The following is a 27,924-nucleotide window of genomic DNA, read 5'->3' as shown; positions in this document are numbered from 1 at the left end:
ACCAACTCCTCACACTAACAAGAGGCAATGAAAGGATCAACATCAGCATTCCCCTCCTCTCTTTTCTAAACATTCCATGTCTCAAGGTCACCAAGTAGTCCCAGTTAAGTTCAAGTTCTCCTATACAGTCAAGCCCAAGCTCACAGCTATAAAACAACACATCAAATTGGGGTGGGAGAGTGGTGGGAAATCACAACCTTGTGATATGTAGAGGAAAAAGTTAATAGGGCAACAATAGGGCAGGGTTTTAAATGGGCCAAACCACTAGAGGAAAGGTTGATGGGGAAGAAGGCAATTAAAAACAGCCACCCACGGGACGCCTGGGTGGCTCAGTTGGTTAAGCCGCTGCCTTCGGCTCAGGTCATGATTCCAAGGTCCTGGGATCGAGTCCCACATCGGGCTCCTTGCTCGGCGGGGAGCCTGCTTCTCTCATCGCTGCCCCTGCCTGCCTCTCTGCCTGCTTGTGTGTACTCTCTCTCTCTATCTCTGGAAAATAAATTAAATCTTAAAAAAAAAAAAAAAAAAAAAAAACAGCCACCTGAACTCATTAACTAACCCAAGCATCACTAAGACTAGGACACCCAGGGGAACCGGGCCTGCTGAGAAGACATGGTATAAAAGACATGGACTGTCCCCATCAAGTATTTTTTTAAGAAAACATTAAACCTGAATTTAACTGACCATTTGTAAGTATCTTCCAGCTTGGGGGACAAACGAAGAACTAAGAAAGGAGCTGAGCCATACTTTGAGGAAAGAAACAGAAACATAATGCACAGGACATTCTATGTTAAAAAAAAAAAAAAACTGGCCGAATTTCTTCACCAAGTCAATCACTTGGGGGGGGGGGGGGGGACAAAGTTAGGTGGGAGAGGGGGAATGGAGGATTTCCTGACTAAAGGAGACCAAAGAGACATAGTCACCAAATGAGGTATGTGGCCCTTGTTGAATGTGGATTAGAACCACCCAGATCAGGCCCCTGGGTGGCTCAGTCCTTTAGTGTCTGCTTTAGGCTGGGGTCATGATCTCAGGGTCCTAGGATGGCATCCCACTTTAAGCTCCTTACTCAGCATGTAGCCTGCTTCTCCCTCTGCCTGCCACTCTCCTTGCTTCTCCTCTCTGGCTCTGACAGAGAAATACATAAAATCCTTAAAAAAATAAATAAATCAGTGGGTGAGAAGAAGGCACAGAGAGTAAGAGATAACGCAAAGTAAGCAAAAACCATGATCCAAAGGCATCTGCTTCCTGATCCCAACACGTGGGCCTGGAAGACGCAATTACACTGTCCTCACTACTTTGGGGTAGGTCTGAAAATCTTCCTAACAAAAAACAGACTTTAAGAGCCCTTGTTAACAAAAAAGTCATCAACTTGGATAAACTGACCTCCACACCTAGGAAGAATACTCTGTAAAAGACTTCGGAAAAATTTACGAAAGCAGAGCAAGAAACGAGGGTGAAGGACTTCACGTTCCCTGAATTTTCCTTATTATTTTTTTGATCAGGAGGACTCCCAGTCCCAGGCAGCTCAGACGCGTCAGGTTCTAGCAGAGGTCCCAGAAGCCTGGGCAGCAGCAAGCCCTGAAGTGAGCCTCCTGGGCCACAGACAGCTTCAGTGGCCTGAAAGCCACATGAAGGGAGCAGGACAACAGACACAGGCTGGCAAGGCCTGCAGGAGAAGGGCTCCCAGCACCAGAGTGAGTCCAGAGCCTGCTGCTCTCACAGTCTGCCTTTGCTTTTGATCAGTAAGGAACCATGAATTAAAAGTCATTTGCCAAAGTCATCTTAGTTGGAAACCCATGCCTCAGTCAGTCTCCCCACATCAACTAAAACAGAAAAGATAAAACCAGACACCTGACAAGATCCCCTCCGGCTGGTTTCTTCTTTCCAACAGGTCGCGCTCTGTGCAGATGTTAGGCAACATGAAGGAAGCCAGAGAAACGTCAGATTCCCAGCTTCAAGCCTTTAGATTTTATCCAGGTCACACTTACTCCAAAGTAGGTCAAATAACAAATCAGGATTTAGGTAAGGAAAGACTTCATGTGGAAGAACTGTCTCAAGAGGGAGACATGCGGCCTGTTGCAACAGAGGGAGGGGACTTTGGCAACCTGGAGAACACAGACCCTGGGGCCTGCAAGTATCTAACCCGGTTCAAAAGTGTCTTTTAAACAGCACTTTGACCTTCAAATTTAAAAGTTACATGCAGGCGTTGCCTGCTTTTTAAAATAATTAGAAGCAACATCCCTAATGGATGAACATCTTCCGGGAGTTGAATTCTTTGAGCATAAGAAAAATTGTCTAAAACAGTAGGAGCCTGCTAACACATACTCGCTGATTGAAAAGAAGCATTAGCCACGGCATGCCTCAGCCATTTCCAAGTGAAAAATCCCACACAGAAAATGCCAGCTAGTGCTGTTCAAGGAAATCCCAAGCAACTAAAGACAAACCTGCCAACTCACATTGAGTGGTCTCAGAGTGGTCTCAGAGTGCACCCAGAAACAATTCTAACTTTCCTCCCGCAGGGCTGCCTCCCAGTCTTTCCTTGAAGTGCACAGTGAGTTCTGTTCTGGAAAAAAGATCTGGCTGGCACTGGCACAAAGTTCACCAAGACACTAATCTGATCCACCCTGGAACATTTCCTCCCATAATAAAATTCTGTCTCCAAAGACAAAGCGAACAGTGGTGCAGAACAGGAGAAACTAAAAATGCCAGCCGTGGTCAAGGGCAGAGATAAGAAAGAAATCAAAGAACACTCTGAGAACATTCTAGAAGGACCTGTGCCTGAGCCACTAGTGAGGCACTCCTGACGCAAGATGTGGCCCTGGCAAGTTACAAAGCAACTTATGCCTTGCTTCCTCCCTCTCCGAAGTCAGTTAACTGTGCCTACCTATACGTTGTTGAAGGGAACAAATGAGGAAAGTTTGGGCAAAAAGAAAGTAATTTTTAAGCTGGAAAGCCTAACTCCTGTGAGTCTCAATTTTTAAAAAATATACACTGCACATTTTCATTAACAGAACTACTACAGTTTCCTATAATGACCTTGGAAATTTCAAAACCGTGTATTTTTTTCATTTTCCAAATTGAAAATACTAAGTTTTTTTTTTTCAAACTACATATTTACCTCCTCCTGAGATGCAGGTATGCCTCTGCCCATCCAGGCAGGTATCTCCCTCAGATCTGCTTGAAATTCTCTGCACTCTGCTGGTCTAAAGTGGTATCATGGCATCGTCCTGCTCACCTATTTACTATCTCCTGGTTTTCCTGCTCTCCCTCATTTCACTCAAAACCATGGGACAAGACCTCGCTAAGAAGGTGAATATTTTGAAATTATCTTGTCACAAAAGTAGTAGGGCACTCTGGAGTTCAAATTCAGATCTGTGAAGACATGAGCATTATTAAAAGGTGGTCTGTACAAAGGTTTGACGAGTTTCTCGGAAAGTTCCTACTCTCCTGGCCATGTTCCATCCTATCACTAAGCAAGGCAATCAAGTCCTTTTTCAGTAACCAGAAAAGACAATGCACCCCATAGCTCAATTAATCAATGTTAGAAGGAGTCTAATTCTTACATCATCAGTTTAACTCCTGGAACAAGTGACACAAATAATCCAGAGTTTCCTGGGTTTCCTCTACTTCCCAGAAACAAGGCAAAGACAATAACTAATTCAGTGTTCAGGGTCATGGTAAAGAATACCATATGTCAGCAACACAGCAACAACACAGAGAGTCACCTACCAAGAGGAACATGCAACAACAGATCAGTAACTCATAGCCTGGGCTTTTCAACTGCGGAACAAAGCACAGGCTGAGACATCAGAAGAGAAACCCCAGCAAAGTCTCCTTGCTCCTCCTGGGCCCCCAAATGCCCCTCATGACTAGGTGTCAATGCCATCAGAAGCTGACCTACCCCAGGCTGGAGCCCGGGACTACTCCTCTCCTCACTCTGCTCTTCCCTCCTCTCCCGACCTAGACCAGGAACTGGCTCCTGGGATGTGACTCTCCAGATCCCAAACACCATGGCCTTGATTTCTCCTCTGTGCTGATCATTATATCCGATTTCAAAGGGAAAGTCCCCATGCAATAGGTTAACGCAGCCTTAAAAAGTCAGATCCATAGAGACAGGAAGCAGAATGGGGGCTGCCAGGAGCCGGGGAGGAAGGAATGGGGACATTGGGCGCAGAACTTCAGTTTGTGCAAGTGAAAAACCCCTGGAGTGGGTTGTGGTGATGGTTGCACAACAGTGTGAATGTACTTAATGCCACTGAACTATACACTTAAAAATGGGGAAGATGGCGAATTTTAGGTTATATATATTTTACCTCAATGAAAAATGGTTTAGGTTTTTTTTATTTGTTTTTTAAAGAAAGCAAGACCCCTGTTTTGCACGAGGGTCCTGGCCCCTCGTTACAGAGCTCCTGACCTAGGGCCTCGCCCAGCATGGAATATCCCTGCCCTGGCTTCTCAGAAAGTGTCAAGAGGTCTTATTGGCGATTGCATGCCCCACCTCCCATGCCTTATGGACAGGAGACTTAAGTGCTAAGCCCGTTACCTTCTTTGACTAGCAGACCACTTACTCATCCCCAAAGCAGGAGTCCATACTTGACTGCTCTGGCTTATTTGCAGGCCTACTATTTGTGAATACCATCCATACTCTATCCTGGATCCGGGAGGGTTAGCGGTGGGCAGGACCCTGAGAGAACTTTTTATCTTCATTAGAGGGCAGACTCAAAAGAAAAAAAAAATGTCAAGTGACAGCAGTGTAACTGCTGAAAAGGCTCCACCAGCAGAGTGGGGGAAGCAGTTGGAGGGGTGTGTAGGCAGGGGTGGGGTCTCTTGGAGGGGGCATCTGAGCGCCAACTGAAAAGTAGGGCACAGCCCTCCACACCCTTCTCTTACACAAGTCCTCACCACACTCACCATGCATCTTTTATACACTGAGAACAGTGAGGTTTATAAAGCTTTTAGATTCCTTCGTCCATGTAAGTCAAAAAATAATAGCAACTTATCCTTATCCCCTTCTGACCACAATCATCCACAGATCTGCTACCAAGTAATAGTACTCACCCAGGGGATTATCCTCCTAGCTCTTCCACCTCTGCTTAAAAACAAGCAGAGAAAAAAAAAAGGGGGGGGAAGAAGAAAAAAAAATTCTTCTCAAAAGCTCTCCTATAGTCCCCGTGCAGTGCCGTGCAAAAATCAAATGAAGATATAAATCATTCTTGCATGCCACTCTTCCTGTTCCTGCCCACGTCCTGGTGCCGCCCAGGCCCTTCCTACAGTTCTTGTTTTTGCTTTATCAGAGACTTAAAACCCTGGGCAGGGATCCTTTCTCAATGCTCAAGACACAATAAAATATTAAATATGGTGAGTCAATATCACAGTGCGGGAGGCCCAAGTAACTCCCAGGAGAGGCCTAAGTATCTCCATCAGTACCACAAGCCCAGGATACAAATACCCTTCCTGTCCTCTCTTCCCCAACCCAAGAGAAGCAGCACTGGAAAGAACCACCGCTCACACAGAGGACTTCCGTGGCTAATACAGCAGAACATGAAGCATCCTAGACCTGCCACAGATCGGGTCCAAGGCAAACCTTCAGCCAAGCAGAAACTAAAGGAAGCAGATCCTGTCTCAAGAGAAAGAACATTCGAGGAATTCAACCTGCTCAGGACTGCCAGGGTGGGGCGGGGCAGGAGGCAAAGGGGGTCGGGAGAGTGTAAGCTGCTGCAACCTTTGTGCACGCAGCTTGGCGATACATGGACAGATGGCCTTAGAAAGTACATCCCCAGCTGCTGCAGAAATTCCTTACTACATGCTGGTGAAGGGTCTTGCCACCCCTACTTTCCTAATCCTCATTCCAGCTCTACCTGCCACTTTCAGGTTGCTCTCTGGATTCCCCAGGGCCCTGTGAAGCCAAGTGGAGGGAGACCATCCTTCACACGCTCACTCACAAACCCCCGACACCCAGCATGGCAGGCACCTAACATTTCACATGAATGGACTTTGGGAATTGAGAAGTATCCTGAAATATTTAAGTGTATGACTGTTCATTTAGGTTTTTAAAAATACTGAAAAATGAGAACTAATCAAGCATCTAATAAGGGACTGGAAGAGTAAATTAGACTACATCCATAAGGTTGAGGGCCATGCAGCCATAAATTCGCTGTGGTCTGAGATGCTCCATGAACCATGGTGGCTACTCTAGATGCTCCTCCTGCCCAAGCCAAACAGATTCAGGAACTGAGCAGGGTCCCCCACTCTGCAGACTCCCCAGAAACCAAGGAGGAGACAAAACTCTTGATGTTCACATCAAAAGGCCCAAAGCCAGAGCAAGACCCACTGTCTGGCCTGGGGCAAAGTGACAGGAGAGAAATCAGAGAGAAACTGGAGAAAGGAACAGGGGCTTGCTGTCTCACACCCCATATCCAACCCAGCAGCATACCTGTCCTCTCCACTCTGTCCCCAAAATACTAACCCAACAGTCCTATGTTGGTGCAAATGCCACAGGGTCAGTCTTAGAGGACCATGTCCAAGCATGGGGTGCAGAGGAAGAGCACAGCAACCAAACCAACACCTGGCAGCAAAAAATGAGAAACAAAGGAGCACAAGGTGTTCCGAAGACAGGGACTGTGTCCTAGAAGGAAAATGGAAGCCTCAAGGAGGAAAGGGAAATTCTCATAAATGCTTCATGCGGTAAGACAGCAAGAATGTGAACTCAGGAAAATAAGAGTGCCAAGATGAGAAAACAAAAAAACAGAGAAAAGGGAGAGGAGACACCCAAGAAAATGAAGGAAACACAGCCAAATGAGGGACGCATGGGTGGCTCAGTCAGTTGAGAATCCGACTCTTGATTTCAGCTCAGGTCATGACCTCGGGGTCCTGAGATCAAGCCCCACATTAGGCTCCACGCTTAGCATGGAATCTGCTTGAGATGCTCTCTCTCCTTCTGCCCCTGCTCACATGCTCTCTCCCTCTCTAAATAAATTAATTAAGTTAAAACATAGCTGAATGAGTAAAGCAATTAAGTATGGGATACATGGCTGAAAACAGAACTATTCACTCGGAAAAGGACTACGAATAGCATGCAGGATGCTAGTTGAAGAGACAGATAAAAACAAGAATGAAGGGGCACCTGAGTGGCTCAGTGGGTTAAGCCTCTGCCTTCAGCTCAGGTCATGATCTCAGGGTCCTTGGATCGAGCCCCGCATCAGGCTTTCTGCTCGGCAGGGACCCTGCTTCCTCCTCTCTCTGCCTGCCTCTCTGCCTACTTCTGATCTGTCAAATAAATAAATAAGATCTTTAAAGAAAAAAAAAAACAAGAATGAAAAGACAAGTTATCCAACAGAAAGAATCTGAGGTAGGGATTCCAATAAACGGAACATTAAACACATTTAAAAAAAAAATACACATAGAGAACAAGAAAATTTCCTGAAGTGATTAAAGAAATCAATCTGTATACTGAAAGAGCACACTGAATTCCAGAAAAATTTAACACAATGTGCTCAAAGCAGTAACAGATCACAACCAAGTTACTAAACTACTTAACCTCAAAGATACAAATAGTTATAGGCACGAAGAGCACATCACTCATAAGAGGTTAAAAAGGAAGAGAGAGAGAAAATAAAAAAAAAAGACCAGCCTGAGATTTCTCCCATTGCCTTGTTAAATACAGGAAGACCCTAGAGGCTACTATGCTCTAGAAGGCCAGAGACTATCACACCCAGCCAAGGTGTTACTCAAGTCCAAAAGCAAGGGACACATCCTTGTAAACGTGAGACATTACTGGGAGAAGAAAACAGGAATCTAGGCAATCAAGACATTAGCCAAAATTGGGTGCCTGTGTGGCTCAGTTGGTTGGGCATCGACCCATACGACTCTTGATCTCAGCTCAGGTCTTGATCTCAGGGTTTTAAGTTCAATGTTGGGCTCCACATTGGGCATGGAGTCTACTTAAAGAGAGAGAGAGAGAGAGGCCAAAATTAAAGATTCCATATTAGGAAAACCATACCTGAGTAAAAGCATTAGATCCATTTAAATAGAGGACAGAGCCAAAGAATGATGGATAGCATGGAGACAGACAGAATGGAAAGTACAACATTAAGTTAATAACACATTTTTAAATGAGAAACTGGAGAGGAAGGGGGAAGAATAAGAATGCTGGCATCCTTGTCCTCTCAACTGGGGAGTGAAAGCAAATGGTCAGAACTGCAACACTGCTTTAAAAAGCCACAATCTTAACCCTGTGATGCTTTCACAAATCTCTTCCCTTAACCTTCCATGAACCTTTTAGAAAATAAGCTCTTGTGTTAAGGAAACATTTATTTTTGAACTTTAACATTTCTCTGGTTTTACTTCAGCTTCTGGTATACTGAGATCAAGTAAAAATGTAATACTTTTGTTACAAAATAGCACTGCCAATTATTAGCACTGTAATTATTTTATTACAAAATAGCAGGCTGCATTTTTACAAAGCTACTTCTGTCTTCAAAACAATCATCATCCCTGCCCTAAAAGCAGTATAAAGTGTGCAATGAGGTGAACCCAGGGTGACCAGAGGTTAACTGTGGGTGACTAGGATGTGGGGTGAGACACATTCTCTTCTTTGTACTTGTCAAGTGTTGATGGATCATATCGAATGTGTGCCGTTTTTATGATTTTATACAAATACAGAAGGATTCATTTTAACTAGAACAAAACACAACAGACTGGGGGAAAAATACCAAGATGTTAGCAGTGCTTAGAATTGGATGGTGGATATGCTAAAAATTTTCTTCTCTGTCTTTATATTTTTCCAGGAAAAAAAAATTGATGTTAAAGAATGTGCAATAATGGAAATATATGGTACCTAGTAAAGTGTTAAGAGAAAAAACACAATTAGAAGTCACTATGTATATTAGCCCATGTACACAGAAGAATGATCAGCACTGGTAGAGGGGTCTGGAAGATTTCCTTGTCCTCCTCTCTTACCAGCTTAGCTTCTGGAAGGTGAACATTTATGACTTGAGTAGTTAAAAAAATGCATCTTATTTTTGTTTTTGAATAGAAGGGGGTCCTCAGATGCAACGATTCCCAGCCCCCGAGACGCTGGTGTAGCAGGTAGACCATTAGATCGTGTAGGAGGACTGAAACCCCAGATGAAGAGGGTGAGGGGATTTTGAAATTCCCATGGGGCACAGCAGTCCAGTGATGCAGCATAAATGTGGGAGAAGAAGACTGCCCTGAGTCAGACACAGCCCTCAGATGCTTCCCCTGTCTCATTACCATAGGTGCACACACCCAGGAAGACATTTGTTAGGTCAGAAACAAAATTAAGGAGAAAAGGGCTCCGTTCATACTCAAGGAGATCGAGCACCCGGGAATAACACACCACGCAGAAGCCTGGCATGCCCAAGTTAAGGTGCCCAAGCATGTAGTCTTTATGTGCTTTTGATGGCTGGAAAAAAAAAAGAGCTCATAAAAGCAGATGAGTTACTAAAAGGAGTTACCTTCAAGCTTCACCAACATGCAGATACTCAGCATGCTTAGACCATAAGGTTTGGAATATTCCAACCGGAACAAAACTCACCAGTGGCTATGGCCCAGTAAACGTCTGATCCACTCAGTAACTCACCACATGCTATGGGAGAATAAACCTGGGACCCAGGCACCTGAAGCAGAATTCGAAATGGAGCGACCCGTGCATTGGAGTCCAGCACTGCATCCAGAGCACCTACCAGGCGACCTTCAAAAGAAAAAAGAAAGGGCACCTCTGAGCACGGGGACCAACTAGCTGCCTACTTCCTGCAAACAGTTCAGTTGGCATCTAGACTTGACACCGGAAGGCAGCAGGCTTGGGTCAAGTTCTTCAATTCAGCTCTTGAGGAACCCGAGCTCCATGAGGCCCAAGGCTCGGGCTACCTAGTACCAGTCACCCAATATCTGAAACAGGGCCTGACATTAACAGGCCCTCAGTACAGATTTGCATAATCCAATGACCAGAGGGAACAAGGGGCCCTAGACAAGTCATCTAACCTGCCTGCTTTCCTCAGCATCTCCATTACAGAGGCAACATGTCTCGGTATGGAAGAGCTGGGATCTGTAGTCAGAATGCCTGACTCAAGTCCCAGCTCTCCAGTTTTCAAGTTGTGTGACCTTGGGCAAGTTACTTAACCTCTCCGTGCCTTGGTCTCCTTTGTAAAAGGGAATAATCACAGTATACCTACCTCTAGGGTAATTGTGAGGAATTAATACATGAACATTTAAAAGGTCTTAGACTATTTATTGCCTGGGTGTAAGAAGTACCATTATTATTTTATCATCATCTCAAAGGTAGATGAATAATCCTTGCCTACTCCAGAAGGGGGCTGTGAGAAGCAAATAATAAACTGAGTCCTTCACAGACCATAAAGCATACAAAGTAAAGGTTTATCATTCTGCTGTAATGAATATCATCAAGAATCCACAGCAAACACAGAAACACACACCCCCACACACCAGGTGGCAGACAATTTTATATTGTCCCACTGCTGTTAGGAGTGTTTGCCAAGCTTCTGCACTGTAAAGTTACTCCTTTTCCCCTTTGTAATTAACAAGTATTCTGTGAAGTACTTTGAAACCATGTTCCTCATTACATTTTCAACTCATTTGTTTCTATCAGTATGGTTTCGTGTTTTTCTACTTTATCCCGTCTAGTATTACGATTATTTTGACATTCGCACGGTCTCTGACTTGGCCAGGGGAAGCCCCTTCAAGCTGGTTTCTGTGTCCTTTGGACATGTCCCCATTACTCCTTCTACTCTCTGGCATGGTCAAATAATCCCAGTTCATCCTGTTTTTTTTTTTCCTGCTCTAGCCCTGGAAGCAGTCATTTCTCCAAGAAGCCCTGCTTCATTCAGTGAAGAACAGTATTTAAAAGCCAAGATCTGGGAGCCACGTACATTTACTGCTCTGAGTGTGTATGCTCCCAGAACCCTCAGTGGACAGAGATGCATGGATATGCATATATGTATGGGGATATGTGTGTTTACATATGATTACACAAGTACACGTTAACAATTTTATCTTTATGCTGATTTTATACTTAAAAACAGAGTTCACGCCAGTACCTCCAATGGCGATTGCATACCACGTTATTCCAGTTTCTTTCCACATTTGCAACTCTCTTCTCTAACACTGGGGAACCCGGCTTCCATTATTCTTAATGTATTTACTTATCTGAACCATCTTCCTGTTGCTCCAACCTCCCCTTTCTGACAGATGCCCTCTTCACCCTATTGAGGCTCCGACTGTCCACCCACCCCATCCATACAATCCCCTTGACCTGTCCTAATTAATGGCTTGAGGGAAAGAAGGAAAGGTACATGAGTTTTTTATAGCAATTATTCCTTACGCTGCTCAGAATTTTTGCCCCCTTACTGGTTTGCACTTGACTTACAGATAATTGAGAGGGGCTGAAAGCTGTCAGGTGGATTAAGGGGCTGTTACTTTAACTCAGAACCAGCACAGCTGCTTAGGGAAGCTCTGTGATTAAAAGCAGGGGGTGGCGGGCGGGGGTATACAGTTAAAGATGCATTCATACACACTGATAGAACATGTTTGTCTGTCAAAGCCTGAAGGGGGGCGTGAGTGATAGGGAAGTGGAGGGACACTAGAAAGGTGCTAAAAACCCCACCCATCCCACATGCAGACTGAGCACTTCCCAGTTTCAGAGATCAGTTGTAAAATCCGCATCTAGTTTGCTAATAAGACAAACCTGAGCAACAAAAGAAGGAAGTGAGAAGGGTGGGAAATAACAGCATGAACACAGCACCAAAGCAATCTTCTTGATCTGAAAGAGTGATTTTTTTCTCTTCAAGACCCAGGAGTTTTTGCAGTGATCAGGATGTCTTATACCAACACAACCAACTTGGTACCGTACCGAACTTCAGGGATGGGAAGGTGGGGAGGACAGCAATGAAGCATAAAAGAGACATCTAGTTTCAGCTCTACCCTGTCAAGAATTTGAAGTCCTCACTCCCGTCATAACAACAAGAAGTGAGCGAACTAACAATCAGAGGCCTTTCTGGGACCCATCAGAGAACTAAGGTCACAGGTCAAAATCATAGCCCAGAAATCTGGAGAGAAGGGACAGTCCAAAGTCACAGCCAAGATCTGCTCACCTGAAGCAGAAGCTGCTGGGGCCATAAGTGGTAGGAACACTTCAGGGGTGGTTCTGACAAATTGCTGGAGGCTGAATATGGACTAGCAGGACGGTCAGAAACTCCTGATGGCCACGGCCGTAGGGGGCCCCAAACCCACAGAGTTTTACCACTAGGTCCTCATTATGAAGAGCCAGGAAAAACCCCCACATGCGCGCCCAGGGAACCAAGAGTCCTCACAGTGCAGTGATCTCAGAGCATTTTCCATAACACAGGCCTGCTCTCCACAGGAAAGACTTTTCCAGAACCTCACCCCAGCTGGGCAAAGGGTGTTTCTCTGACTCCAACCTGCTCCAGTCTTCCAGTCTCATCTAAGTGGAGGGTGGGGGAGGGAGGCATCCAAGAAACACTAGTAAGGACACATCCCAGGAACACAGACCCACTGAAAGACCGAGATTCTCTAAGATTTACAGGGCACTTCTCTTCTCTGTACTTTACCACCTTATCAATAGACTCCGGCCTGACAGCTGGGAAGAGCTGAAAGACGGAGTCCATGTGAGGAGTTTGGGTTTTTCGGGGTTTTTTTTTAAGTAAGCTCTATGCCCAATGTGAGGCTTGAACTCATGACTCTGAGATCAAGAGTCCTACATTCTGAGGACTCCAGGTGGTTCAGCCAGTTAAGTGTAGACTCCTAGTTTCCATTGAGGTCATGATCTTGGGGTCATGAGATGGAGCGCCCCCTTACGCTCCACGCTCAGTGTGGAGTCCGCTGAAGAGGTTCTCTCTCTCCCCGCTGGAACACATACATGCACTCTCTCCTGCCCCCCGCCAATAAATTAATTAAATATTTTTTAAAAAGTCACATGCTCTACTGAGAGAGCTAGCCAGGCACCCTGCAGTTTATTCTTAAAGAAGCCCAAAGACAGAGAGACTAAAGCAAGGACACCTCAGGAATCAGAGAACTTCAGGTACCTGTTGCTGCCACCACCACCCCCGGCCCCCGCCCAAACACAGCCCAAGTCCAGATCAGTAGTCAAAAAAACTCACACTAAAGCACCATTTCTTCAGTTCTTAGCAATCCACACATCCTGTCCAGAAACAACTACAAAGCATGCCCAGACACCAGAAAACACTGTCTGAAGAGACGAAGCCAACACAAGTGAACAAGCCTCAAGCAAGATGCAGAAGAGATGCCTGGCTGGTACTCCCAGAACCAGCCAAGTCATTAAAAACACGCCTGAGAAACGGTCACAGCCAAGATGACAGCTACAAGGGAAACGGTATCTTGAGAGGGACCCTGGAGCAGAAGAAGGCTGGAGAAACCTGAATAGAACACGGACTTCGGTGAGCCATCGCTGTGCTGGTTTTCTACAGCTGCTCCAACAATAACACAAGAGCTTAAAACAGAACAAATTTATTACCTCACTGTTCTGTAGGTCGGAGGTGTGATAGATCTCACTGAGCTAGAAACATGGTGTCAAAAGGTACATTCCTTTCTGGAGGCTCGAGGTAAGAATTGCTTTGCTTCCCTTTTCCAGCTCCAAGTGGCCCCTTCCTCCATCTTCAAAGCCGCCAACACCAGGATGAATTCCTCTTCCAGTTTTAAAAACACTTATGATCATATTGAGCCGACCACCTGGATAATTCAAGCTCATCTCCCTATATTAAGATCTGCTGATTAGTAACCCAACTAATTCCACCTACACCCTTAATTCCCCTTTGCCATGGAGCCTAACACAGGCTTGAATCCATTCTGCCTACCACGATAACCCATCAATATCAGTTCATTCATTATATCAAATACACCTCACTAATATGTCAATAACAGGAGAAACTGGGTGTGGGGTATAAGAGAACTCCCTAGACTACCTTCACAATGTTTCTGTAAATCTTAAAACTGTTCTAAAAAACAGAGTTTAGTGGGGCGCCTGGATGGCCCAGTCAGTTAAGCATCTGCCTTCGGCTCAGGTCATGATCTCAGGGTCCTAGGATCGAGCCCCACTTTAGACTCCCTGCTCAGAGGATAGTCTCCTCCTTCTCCCTCTGTGCATGTGTGCTCTCTCTCTCTCGCTCAAATAAATAAACCAACCATTTTTAAAATAGTTTAGTTTAAAAAAAAAAAAAAAAGCAACAAGGAGAGTCAGGCCAGTCAGCAACCCCCTGCAGACAAAGGCTCTCCACATCTGTGCAAACTGCCCCTTCAGGAACTGCAGGAACAGACGGGCTCTGAATCTGAGGTCACCTAGAGCACCCAGGGAGGGAGGAGCCAACCACAGCCCAAGCACAAGAGAAGTAGCAGACAGGGGCCAAGATGGCAGAGAAGACGCACAAGCAGGAGGCAGGTCAGTGAGAGCTCTCAGCAGGAAAACCAAAATGAGAAATGAAAAAGCAGGAAGAAAAAAGTACCTTTAAATTTCTGCTGAATGGTGAAGGAGAAAGGTTAGTATGGCAAAGAAATCATTCAAAATCAGGAGAAAATAGGGTAAGATGTCCATAAATTTCAAATGGGACAGAAAGAAAAAAAATATATATATATATACACACATCCATAAAGCAAATATATGGCAAAATGTTTACACATAGCTCCTACACATAGCTCCTAGTGTACACAGCCCTACTACTTGTCCATGTGAAACTAACTCACATGGATGCCTTTGAGGCAATATAGATTCACCAACCTCAGGCTCATTAAAAAGAACAACTACTGAAGTTGTACATAATGTCCACTTTCTCTTAATACTTTAGCCACCTTTGGAGTGAGGGATGGAGCCGCTAAGGCTCTGAGCCATAGGAACCCCTGGCCCTGGCCAGCTCCAGCCCCAAAGCAGACCTCCTCTCCCCATCTAGGGCTGTGTAAGACAGAGTAACAGTGATTTTCTATGAACCCACACTTGGAACTCCATTCAGACTAACTTGGCTCTCCCAAGCCCCGACTGGTGAAGTCTTCACTCTGTCTCTGCGGATGAATCCCCCCCAAATGCAGGGCAGCCCCCATGGAGCACTCTGGTCTGTCTTCTGCGGCAGCTCCATATGGTTTGTCTGGCTCTGGAGGAAAACCCTCCTGGAGGCTTGCAAGTGCAACTCTCCTATTTTTAGGCTATTAGAATAACAACTCTGGCTGAGATAGATGTCGAGTGACAAGTTTCATAATTAGGGCCCAAAAGGGGCCTATGAATAATTTGCTTCTAAGTGATAATGCTGCGGTCGTTCATTCTGGCTGCACCTCGTGCACCACCAAACTTGGGTGGTACCAAGTTTAAGACGAAAGGGCAGCTACTGACATGGGACACACAGCAACACTTGGAGAAGCCTGCCCACTGCCTGCTGATCTGTACAATCTCTGTGCTGGGCCTGGGCCTTAACCACAGGCGGCAGGGACAAAGTGCCCTGCACCTACCAGCAAGAGCACCCTTGCATAGTAAAACTCATTTAAAACACAGCAACACCCAAGCCTCCATGGAAAGCATCTTAAGGAAAGTAAAAAAACAGAAAACGGTCTATTTTTGCCCCCTGTACTGAAAAAAAGCAGGTCCTCCTAATGGTGCTGGGCTTGGAACAGACCTCAGCCCCACGACAAAAGAATTCTTTTACTCCAGGAAAGAGCTTCTCCTCATGACACAGAAGCCATCGATGTGACAGCACCACCACCGCCTGTGGCTCAGCACCATAATCCAGGTGGGAAACTAATCTGGCTTCACGTTCAGTTTGGCTGCTATCGCTGCTTTGGAGACTTAGAGAAAAAAGCAAAGAAAGACTCAGAATAAAGGGAAAAACTTTTATTTGTGAAAAGTAATAAATAACCTAAAAGATCCCATGAAATTCTCTCTACTATCTTCAAAAAAAGAAGATAAATGTTGGGGATATTTGCATTCTCAACAAGAGAGCTCTACCTAAGTAAAATTCATAATCCAAATTACTAGACTCCGAGTGTTTGTTTTTCTTTTTACAAAGCGTTTTATATAATTCAATATACCTCTTACTGTGTGTTCTGTATGATTCCTGCTATTTTCAGAATTTGGTTGACCGGTGGGCCAACCCACAGGGTGAGTCATGCGGGAAGCTCTAGCATCAGACCCCGGATGAGCTTGTCTTTGTAACTAAGTGGCTAACGCAGCAGCCATGTGCCCATCCCAGCGACCGGGTGAGCCGGTCAAATCCACATGAGTCTGGGAAAGGTCAGGTCCAGAGAGGAGAGCGTCAAGGGCACCACGAGGGAGGGATTCTGGCCCTGGCTCTCGAGAACAGAATGGGCAGCCACCAAGCCCCACCTGTATATTGCATCCCAGATACACAATGACCCTTTGCCTTCTCAGGAAAACAAGAGAGGATGGCGGTATGGTGGCAACCTCTCATCAGCCAGAAGGAATTACAATGCAGACTGACTTTCCTGTTCATGCTGGACTCAAGGGAGAGAGAATTCTTTTTGCCTTCATGCAAGGACTGTGAAACTTCTTCACTGGGAACAGAGTTTCAGTTTTTCAAGATGAAAAGAGCTCTGGAGACAGACAGTGGCCACAGTTACATAACAATGTGAGCTGTACACTTAATACCACTGGACTGTCACTTAAAACACAGTTGAGGGACACCTGGGTGGCTCAGTCAGTTAAGCATCTGACTCTGGATTTCAGCTCAGGTCATGATCTCAGGGTTGTGAGATCGAGCTCTACACAGAGTCTACTTAAGATTCTGTTTCCCTCTGCCCCTCCCCCCATTTTCTCTCTCTCACTCTCTCAAATAAATAAAAATCTTAAAAAAAAAAAAAAGACAGTTGAGATGACTAGTGTTTTGTGTATTTTACCACAGTTTTTTTTTTTTTTTAAAGCTTGATAATTCCAATGGTCAAATGTCCACAGCTGGGCTCCTAAAATAAATACAGAAACAACTTATCCTAACTCCATTCCCCAAGTGATGAATCATAAATGCATTTGAACATAAATGTGCTATGGGTCGACACTCCTGAACCCTGACAAGTTCTTCTAGTGGCTCCATAAATAATCCTTGGATGGGGACCAAGCTGCCTGCTTTGGCTCAGACCAAACATAAGGATCCTGTCATAGTGAACCTCCGAGAGGGGTGACGTAATGCTCAAAGTGCATGACAACAGGAATCCTGCACAAAACACCATCATGACAGCCAGTTCCAAACACAGGGACTGCCCTGCCTTAACGGACACATGTTGCTATGGATATAATGAACACTATCTTGAAAATTCCCCAGCATTTCCATCCACTTGACCCACATTTATCTGGTCTTCCGGCATGATGGTTATGTAAAGCAATTAGGATCAAATTCTTATGGTTCAGGAATGATTCAAGGCTATAAAATGAAAGGTAAGAGGCAAAAAAATAATAATCAACAAAGAGGTGGACATTAAGACCTGATACCATCTCCAAATGAAATGCTGGCCGCCAGGAGCATCTGGGAAGAAAATGAAAGGTCAGAGGCAAAAAACAAAAAACAAACAAGAATCAACAAAGAGGTTGACTTTAAGACCTGATACCATCTCCAAAGGAAATGTTGGCCACCAGAGGCATCTGGGAAGAATGAATGCCTGCTCTACCTCTATACTTCCAAGCCCACCACAATTCAGGGTCGCCCAGATCTCTTCCCTCGACATTGACATGTCATTTTCGGCCCTTCCCAAAGGCTGTAGAACCATCCTGAAGGTTCTAGCCCAATGCTAACCTGCCCTTCCCATTCTGTTCAGCTCTTTTCAGATAACTGTCACCTTTTCTTTTTGACATACAAAAAGGTAAACATAATTAATATATGAGTTTGAAGATAAGTACACACCCATGAAACCATCACCACAGTCTATGCCATAAACATGTCCATCATCTCCAAAAGTTTCCTCCCACCGTCTTATTAATATATAACATTGTGATAAGAACATTTAACACAAGATCTACCCTCTTAGCAAACATTTAAGTATAAAAGATTGTTAACTACAGGCATTATGCTGTAAAGTGGATCCCTAGGACAGGCTTATCTTGTATAACTGAAACTTAGTACCACCTGACTCATTCCTCCCCATTCTCTGCTTCCCCCAGCCCCTGGCAACCACCATTCCATTCTCTGCTTCCACAGGTCTCACTATTTGAGATTCGTCATGACATAAGGGTATTATGTAGCATTTATCCTTCTGTGACTGGCTTATTTTGCTTAACGTAAGTCCTCGAGGTTTACCCACATTGTTGAAAATGCCAGGATTTCCTTCCCTTTTAAGGTACTGACACTCATTTTAATCCTGTACCTTCCTCACTTAGATTTCAGGAACTTCCAACATGAAGACTAGAACCATCCCCTAATCCATGAAGCCTAGAAAAACAAGCCAAAAAATCATGTTATACTGACCCTGAGCCAATCAAACATAACAGCAGCAGCTACACTCCCTTGCCAGTTTCTGCTACTTCAAAACAATCAAAATCCTTTGGCAAAACATCTCTGAACTCTCAATTTTGTTGAGAAACTGTCTGTTTAGGTCAAGTCTTTAAATGGGCTGGTGTACTCTGGTACCTATGGACTTCTACAGCAGACTTCCTGTTTGAGAAGTAATAATTTATCACCTTTGACAATGCGGGTTTAATAAGCCCAGCAGGCATTATTACCTATACTCCCAAAATCACATTAAGAGAACCAGTTGTAAAGAATATCTTTTCCAGGAGAACCTGGGTAGCTCAGTTAAGCATCTGCCTTCAGCTCAGGTCATGTTACCAGAGTACACCAGGCTGTTTAAAGACTTGACCTAAACAGACAGTTTCTCAACAAAATTGAGAGTTCAGAGATGTTTTGCCAAAGGATTTTGATTGTTTTGAAGTAGCAGAAACTGGCAAGGAAGTGTAGCTGCTGCTGTTACGTTTGATTGGCTCAGGGTCAGTATAACATGATTTTTTTGGCTTGTTTTTCTAGGCTTCATGGATTAGGGGATGGTCCTAGTCTTCATGTTGGAAGTTCCTGAAATCTAAGTGAGGAAGGTACAGGATTAAAATGAGTGTCAGTACCTTAAAAGGGAAGGAAATCCTGGCATTTTCAACAATGTGGGTAAACCTCGAGGACTTACGTTAAGCAAAATAAGCCAGTCACAGAAGGATAAATGCTACATAATACCCTTATGTCGTGACGAATCTCAAATAGTGAGACCTGTGGAAGCAGAGAATGGAACAGTGGTTTCTTCTATTTCTCCCTTCGCTCATTCTCTCTCTCCCTCTCTCTAATAAATAAATAAAATCTTTAAAAAAGTATCTTTTCCAAAAATCTTCCCTAAAATAATGAAGTTTTGGGCGCCTGGGTGGCTCAGTGGTTAAGCCGCTGCCTTCGGCTCAGGTCATGATCTTGGGGTCCTGGGATCGAGTCCCGCATCGGGCTCTCTGCTCAGCAGGGAGCCTGCTTCCTCCTCTCTCTCTCTGCCTGCCTCTTTGCCTACTTGTGATTTCTCTCTGTCAAATAAATAAATAAAATCTTTAAAAAAAATAAATAAAAATAAATAAATAAATAAATAAATAATAAATAAATAATGAAGTTTAGTCTCAATGTCCCTTTCTAAAGCAATCTGGGTTTTTTTTTCCTTTATTACCAAAAAAACACACATTTTGAACTATATAAAACCACTATAAAACCATTTTGAACTATATAAAACCACAAAAAAGAATATTTGTCTCCCATCTTGCTACCTGACAATAACCCTTGACATACGCCCTTTTGGCCTTATTTCTAATTAGTCACAGATAAAGACTATTCAGTTCCCACACTGGGCATATTAAAGATATTGAAAACAAGGCTGAGCATGAAGTCCAAAAATTTGTCCCCTTCGTGCTCAGAAACAGTTAGAGGAAGGTTGTCAAACTTGTTCGACAAGACTCGTAAGTGGTGCACAGACCAGTTTACCAGCCAAATTTCATTAAACACAGCCTGCTGCCCGATAGCACCTTCTGCTGTTACAGTCACAATTCCGCCCCCACCTCCCCAACCACACTGATGTTTAATGGCCCTGTACATACTTAAAGGCAGGAAATGGACCTTAGAGGCGTTCAAGGATTGCAGAAAAATAAATAAGGGAGGGCAACAGTACCTCCTTTGCAAAATGGAAATCAATATGAGAGTCAAAAGGGTCACTGAAGCAAGACATTTCCATAGACTCAAGTTCAAAATGAAAGATAGTACTTTGCTGGATTCCAGATCCTGGAATGGAAAGAGCTCTCTGGGGAGCCTTAAAACTGCAAACAAGTCTTAAAAGGGATGAGTCTGCCTGTTTCATCAGGCTTACCAGGCTACATGCATTTCACTACAGCAACTCAGAGGCAATTAAGACACTTTTAGTGAGCACCTACTAGGTGCCAGGCACACTGTAATTTGATTAACCCTTCCCCAAGAGTAAAGTCTTATCGTTGTTTCTAAACTGTAGCCAGTGAGGCCATTCATCTTGAGAGTATGCAGGTGTACCAAAAGAGGTCAAGTGTAGCACACCACAATTTGACACAATTGTTTACAATACCCTTTACTACCTTGCCATAAAGCCCATACTTCTGACTTTGGTTTCAACGTTTCTGTCCTTGATAACAAGTCTTTTTAGGCATCAAGCTATACCTAAATTGCTATTACTCAATGTTAGATGTTTATAACCTACACAAGTTTCTTTTTTTTTTTTTTTAAGGATTTTATTTATTTATTTGTAAGAGATCACAAGTAGGCAGAGAGGCAGGCAGAGAGCCTGATGCGGGGCTTGATCCCAGGACTCTGGGATCATGACATGAGCTGAAGGCAGAGGCTCACCCACTGAGCCACCCAGGTGTCCCCCTACACAAGTTTCTTATTTTTTTTTTAAAGACTTTATTTATTTGACAGAGAGAGAGAGATCACAAGTAAGCAGAGAGGCAGGCAAAGAGAGAGAAGCAGGCTCCCCGCTGAGCAGAGAGCCCAATGTGGGACTCTATCCCAGGACCCTGAGATCATGACCTGAGCAGAAGGCAGAGGCTTAACCCACTGAGCCACCCAGGCACCCCACAAGTTTCTTACTTTAAATGCACATACCAGAGGGGAAAGGCAAGGGATCGTTTATCAGTCCCGACACCGGCCATCCCTGGCTCCTGGTGTGACTTTAATAAGTATTTGCTTAATAAATCCTCTGAGTAAAATAAAATCAAAGAACACGGCTCTTTAAGTTCACTTGAAGAAATTATTTTTTCATATGCTGCAAGTAACTGGAGTTTTGTTTGCTGTGGATTCTGATCCTGAAATTCGATTACTCAGAGTCTGCCATCTGTCACCCTTTCAGAGACTTGCAACAAATCGACAATTGCACGGTTCTGTTACAGAACTCCACTAATCTTGTCTTACACCAGGCAGGAGGTAAATGTTTCAGTAACTAATTTTATCTCAGGGATGAAGCAGATTTTCTTATTTTTTTGTTTTGTTTTGCTGTTAGAAGAAAGCACACAGCATGGGAGTCTCAGCCTGTCCTAAATACTACTCTGAAATGCTGAGTCCCCTCCCCCTTTCTAGAGGATCAGACACATGGTAATTTAACCATTAATTCAGGAAAGACAGAAAAGGACAATAAGGCAAGCTAGAGAAGAAGGAGAACATTCTATCTTCCCCAAGAACAGGTGTTCTAATCCCATGGAAATAAGGAAGTGGACTTACTCCTATGGCCGATGGTCTGTTTTCCCCATCCGGTGACACTACTGTAGAACCGGTCTGTAACAGGCCACCAGTCCACACATCTCACAGAATCTGTTGCCATCTTCAGGTCCTAAGAAAGCCTTGGTACAGGGCTTAGGCATGTGCGGGTCATGATAAGGTCCAAGGCAGAATTGGGGAAGAAAGGGACAGAAGATAAAATGACAGCTTGCCTCTGTCTATACAGCCATCACACACCATGGGAACAGTGGCCACCTAGCTCTTTAGAAAACACTTCTTTCTGAATCCAAGATGCCCATCTACCAATGCCCATGGGCCGAAAGCTGGTGGGGAAAAGCAAACATGGAGCCAGTAAGTAGGGAAAAAAATCAAATAAAATTAAAATTTAATAAGATCAAAAGAAGAAGCCCTAGCAGCTGTAATTTACTTTCTCAGAATCATGGATGGCTCTTTATTACAGGCGTTTTCTATGGGGAATTCTGATCTTGAAATCTGACTGTTCAACGCCTTTCTCACTTAGGAAAAGCTGCTGCAGCCTTCAAGACTCTGAATCCCTGCAACACACCAGTGAAGGGTTGGCCAAATGCTCTGACATTTATTCTGTAGACATCCACCCCACGGTAATGGTGGAACCGGGATATCTCTGGCCCCAGTGCTTCTGTTCAGAGCACTTTTGCGCTTGAGAGGCTGGCCACCAGGAGAAACCAGGTGAAGTCCTTATCATATAAGGCTGAGGGAATAGGAGGATCCCAAGAGACCAGCTAACTTTCAGCAGGATGTTGGTTAGCCAAGACCTAAAAGGCTTCTCTTTATATCATTTAAGAGGATTTTAAGTTGTTAGAGCGGTGAGAGTAGGAGTAAAAATAAATACAAGAAAAATCCCCATTCAATCCCACCAGATCAACAAATCAAACTAACTTCATGTTTCTGTCCTGGCAAATGGGTGGTATTTATTTCACTGAGAAAGGTGAAGTGGGTCACAAAGTAATATCTTAGTACTCAGCTGGTCTCCCAGAGCTGAGTAATGTCTCCAACACCCTGAGAAGACCCAGAAGACTCATGGACTCCATTCCAAAGGAAGCGCCAAAGAACCCTCAGTTGATCTAAACTAGGGAAGTCATATATCTAGGAGTCACAAAGTCCTGGGTTCAAATCTCGCCTCTGTACCTCATTAGCTGTGTGGCTTAGATAAATGTCCTCACCTCCACTACTCTCTCTTTCCTCCTATGTCTGGTGAGGTCTGCAAGGATCTTGAAACATGTTCAGAGTCCCTGGGCCACATACCTGGTACAGACTGAGTTGTGCCCTCCCCCCAAAAAATGCCGAAATCCTAACCCCCAGGTCCTCACGATGTGACCTGACTTGGAAATCAGGTATCTGCAGATGTCATTAGTTAAAATGAGCTCATACTGGGATAATCTAACTAGTGTCCACATGAGAAGACAGCCATGTGAAGACAGACACTCAGGGAGAATTCCATGTGCCACTGAAGGCAGAAATTGAAGCTGTACAGCTGCAAGGACTCTCAAAGACTTCCAGCTATCACCAGAAGCAAGGAAGAGGCAAGAAAGGATTCAACTACAGGTGTCAGGGAGCATGGCTTGCTAACTTCCTGATTTGGAACTTACAGACCCCAGAACTATTGTTTCCTTGTTTTATGCAATAAGTTTGTGGTTCTTTGTTACGACAGCCCTAGAAATCTAATGCATGGCTCCACTCAGGGAGAGCTAATGGTCTACGTACATGCACACAAAGAGGGAGAGAGCTTCCAACATACAAGATACAACTGTCTTTCTGGACCCAAAGTGGATTGCATAACCAAGCCCTATTTATTAATTGTTAACATTATTTTACCTATTTCCCTGGCTTGTCAATAATCTAAGTATAGGAAAAGACAAATTCAGGGAAGAGGCACCCATTCATTCGAAGTCAACGGCAGTTGCTTAGAGGAAAAAACATTTCTTAAGCCTTTAGAAGAGTGAACACCTTGGAGTTTGCCTGTATGGGGAGGTAGGGGAGAGAGCCCCCTGCACAGAAGCTGGAGAATGTGCTCCTGATAACTTCCTCATGATCAACATGAACAAAATGCTTATTTAAAGAAGTTCCTGAAATAGCCAAAGTTACAGTTAATTTGGTTCCCATTGGTCACAGAGTCATGCTTAGATGAGGACTGGGCCTGCTTCGGTGTGGTGGGGCAGAGGGGTTTCATAGCTCCTGGCAGATGGCCAGGCCCCCTGGCCCCGCCCAGAGACTCCAGTCCTATGAGCCTGGTTGGGGCCTGGCCTTGGCATTTCTAAGTGCCCTTAGGAGGTCTCATATGCAGAGGGGTGGAGGGCTGCTGGCCATGCATCTTCCAGCAGGTGGTCCAAACCTTTTCTACTCCACAGAAAACTGCGGGACCCTCTCACATGAAGACCCCTCCAGCCAATTGGCCTGAAGGAACAGGGAGGCAAGGAAGGTGGGTACAAACCACGCTACTCATATATTCCTTCACACCAGTCCCTAGTCCCTACCTTCCTACAGACTGAGGAGCCCACATGTCCTTTCCACCCATTGGGTCCCATCTCCATCTGCCATGTTGCTCCCTTCCAGCTGACCTCAGAAGAGACACAAGCCCCCCCATTCATATTCCTGACTCCTTCCCTACTGGACCCAGTTGCATTAATGACCCCTTTGAATCTCTGAAACAGGCATTCCCAGAGTACCTGGGGCTCAGTCAGTTAAGCAACCAACTCTTGGTTTCAACTCAGGTCATGATCTCAGCATCATGAGCTCAGGCTCCGTGTCAGGCTCCACACTCAGCATGGAGTCGGCTTGAGATACTCTCCCCCCTTCTGCCCCTCCCTCACTTGCTCTCTTAAATAATATATAAAAATCAATCAATCAGTCATGTGTTCCCTCCAATCTTTGGCTTCTGTGCACAGTAGCCTGGGGAGCTTCCAAAATACCGAAGCCTGGGCTAGGCCCCGGAGTCTGATGCAATTGGTCTGGGGTACTGCCTAGGCACTAGCACTCTTCATAGGCTCCTCTGTGATTCAGCTATGCAGGCTGACTGAGAACCATCACCCCAGGATCTTTCTCCAAATTCCATAGGGCTCATGACCCTGCTATTTTGCCCTTGAGCTGGTGGTTCTGTTCACTACTCTCCCCTTGAAAGTTGCAGAAAAGCGAAACACACTTGCCAACCCCTTTATTCTTTTTTCTATTCCATTTAGCCTCCACACAGACAATTCTTCTGCAGGGTCCCTGAAAGGACAACAACCATGTTTTGACACACCACTCATCCCATTCAAGCCTTGTTTTCTTATCTATAAAATGAGGTAATAATCCCCCTCACTGGTCATGGTGTAAGGACCAGATAAAACAAGACAATGTATTTGAAAATGTCTCTCTCCACAAAGCAGGCAAAATAGCCCAAGTAAGCAAAGGACTGGTGTGGAATCCTGGTCTCCTGTCCTCCTGGCTGTTCCTGGCCTCCCTTGTGCCTTTGTTCGGGAGCTTGTCCCCACAGTTCAGGGAGAGTCCCTCATGCCTGCTATAGCCAACACTAAGGGGAGGGAAGGGCAAGAGGCATCAAAAAGCCAGCTCCTCAGACCAGACAGGGCTGACATGAAAACCCACACATGCTGAGGGCCACCTTGACCCTTCTCAGCCACTGTTCCTAATGCAAACCATCTCTCATACACCCTCAGGAATAGGCCTTCCTGGGCTCTGATCTGCATCTGTCCACTTGTCCTGCACATCTCAACATCAGCTGTGGGTAACTCCACGGGTTCTCAATCCTGATTGAGCAATGGAACCACCTGGAGAGAGTTCAAATCCTAACCCAGAAATGTAAGAGGTATGTGGTGTGGCCTCCAGGATCCTGAATCACTGGTTCTGGTCTATTATTTGCACAATAAGCAGGTCCCTTCATTATCTGATGAAGCTGCTAAAGAGACTAGAAAGTGAAGGTAAGAATAAACCAATCCACAATAGCCAAGACATGGAAAAAACCCAAGTGACCATCAACAGATGAATAGATAAAAGACACGGAATAACACACACACACACAGAGGAATATTATTCAGCCAAGAGAAAGAAGGAAATCCTACCATTTGTAACATGGATGAAACCTGAGGGCATTTTGCTAACAGAGAGAAGGCACAGAAAGAAAAACACTATATGATATCACTTACATATAGAATCTTAAGGAATGAACCCATAAAAACAGAGTAAATTGGTGGTTATCACAGGCTGGAAGGTGGGGAAACTGTGGAGCTGTTTAAGGATACACACGTGCAACTAACAATTTCTGAAGAGCTAATGCACAGCATAGTGATTACAGTCGACAATACTGTATTATAAACTCCAAAGTTGCTAAGAGACTAGATCTTAAGAGTTCCCACCACAAAAAAGAAATAATAATTATGTGACAGGATAGAGGAGTTAGCTAACACTCAGTGGTAATCATATTGCAATCTACAAACGTATCATTTCAGCACACTGAACACCTTCTACAGTGTTATATATCAATTATACCTCAATTTAAAAAAAAAAACATAAACCAATCCACCTGTAGGATGAAACCACCTGTCACTCTCCTTAGTAAAATAACTAAATGCCAAAGCACAGAAGGCCCATGCAAGAAATGCCAATCTCAGCAGAAACACTGGATAAGAAACAAAGTCCCAGGAAAGCTCTAGACAGACTCAAGGACACAGTGGACAGCTGATGTATGTGTGACCCCAATACAAGCCTGCCCTCTACCAGGGTATAGGCTAAGGGCATAAGGCCTTTGGAAATAAGGCATTCAGAGAGGATGTGCACATACGCCCACAATCATATACACGGAAGAACTTCTAAACGAGGTAGTTATTTAGGTCTTACAGCTCAGAAGCTGATACCTATTATATTTTAAATATTTTATTTATTTATTTCAGAGAGAGAGGGAGCAAATGTATGTGCTTGAGCAGGGGGGAGGGACAGAGGAGAGGGAGAGAAAATCTCAAGCAGACTCCACACAGCGCGGAGCCCCACACAGGGCTCAACCTTCATGACCCTGAGCCGAAATCAAGAGTCAGAAGCTCAATTGACTTTGCCACCTAGGTGGCCCCCGATCCCTATTATTACAGAGAAATGCTAGCAATCCATTAAAGGGCTTTTTGTTTTTTTAACTTCTTAGCCTTTCTGAAATTTAGCAGCCCAGAAATACTGAACTTAGAAGTCACACGACAATACTGACCAGCCTCAACTAACAGAGTCTATGACAGAGCAAACCTCCATCTCTCCTGACGGAAAACAGCAAAGCATCTCAAATCACCAAGGGGCTCTTTGGAGAGGAAAAACAAATAAAGTCAGAGAAAAACACTTCCAAAGAGTGTTACTGAAAAAGTACAAAGCAATACCACGGTCTATCCTTCATAACATTGTTATCAGCCATGCCTAGGTGTACACAAGCCATTTCAGTCCCCCCACCCTCCTTCCCCACCCCCACACTGTGGATATTGTTCCTACCGTCATCAGCTAACACCTATCGCACAGACAGCACATGCCAGGGACTGCAACAAGCTCTTCCCACGCCTCACATCTGTTTAAGACTCTATGCTGGGGTGCCTGGGTGGCTCGGTGAAGCACGGGCTCTTGATTTTGGCTCAGGTCACGATCTCAGGGTGGTGAGATCAAGCCCCACATGGAGCCAGCTTAAGACTCTCCCTGTCTCTCTGCCTTTCCCCTTCCCAATACATGTGTGCACACGCTCTCTCTCTAAAAATATAAACAGGGGCACCTGGGTGGCTCAGTGGGGTAAACCTCTGCCTTTGGCTCAGGTCATAATCTCAGAGTCCTGGATTCCAGCCCTGCATTGGGCTCTCTGCTCAGCAGGGAGTCGGCTTCCTCCTCTCTCTCTGCCAGCCCACTTGTGATCTCTCTCTGTGTGTTAAATAAATAAATAAATCTTTAAAAAAATTAAAAATATAAAAATATAAATAAATAAAACATTAAGAAAAAAACGACTATGCTAAAGGTGAGCATGGTCTTACCCCTTGAGGCTCAGAGGGATTATGTCGCTGGTACAAGGTCACACAGCAAAGTAACTGGGGGAGGAATCAGGACTCACATACAGGGAAGTTGTCCCCAAACTAGCATCTCTTACCTCCAACACTTAGACTAACAGCCTGTGCTTTTTTTTTTTTTAAGATTTTAT

The 27,924-nt window shown here is 44.6% G+C and overlaps 1 protein-coding gene across 12 annotated transcripts in view; it reads right to left on the bottom strand.

Moving 5' to 3' along the window:
- Positions 1 to 27,924, bottom strand: part of TBC1D8 (TBC1 domain family member 8) — a 103,810-nt gene that overhangs the window by 50,704 nt on the left and 25,182 nt on the right. For 8 of the 12 annotated variants that reach the window (XR_009344790.1, XM_059134487.1, XM_059134486.1 and 5 more), the window contains exon 2: positions 9,554 to 9,709. The exons of 1 other annotated variant lie outside the window; for it this stretch is intronic. Coding sequence is in view for 9 of the 11 variants with exons in the window: in XM_059134487.1 (XP_058990470.1) it covers positions 9,554 to 9,709 (156 nt within the window). In the remaining 2 variants the exon portion in view is untranslated. Of the gene's footprint in view, positions 1 to 9,553; positions 9,710 to 27,924 lie in introns of those variants that run through there. 3 more of the 12 variants (XM_059134481.1, XM_059134482.1, XM_059134484.1) reach the window with 1 other exon arrangement.

Source organism: Mustela lutreola, chromosome 9 (genome assembly GCF_030435805.1).
Source record: "Mustela lutreola isolate mMusLut2 chromosome 9, mMusLut2.pri, whole genome shotgun sequence".
NCBI classification, from domain to species: domain Eukaryota; kingdom Metazoa; phylum Chordata; class Mammalia; order Carnivora; family Mustelidae; genus Mustela; species Mustela lutreola.
Note: the sequence above shows the minus strand (reverse complement) of the source record. Positions and strands in the feature narration are given on the sequence as shown.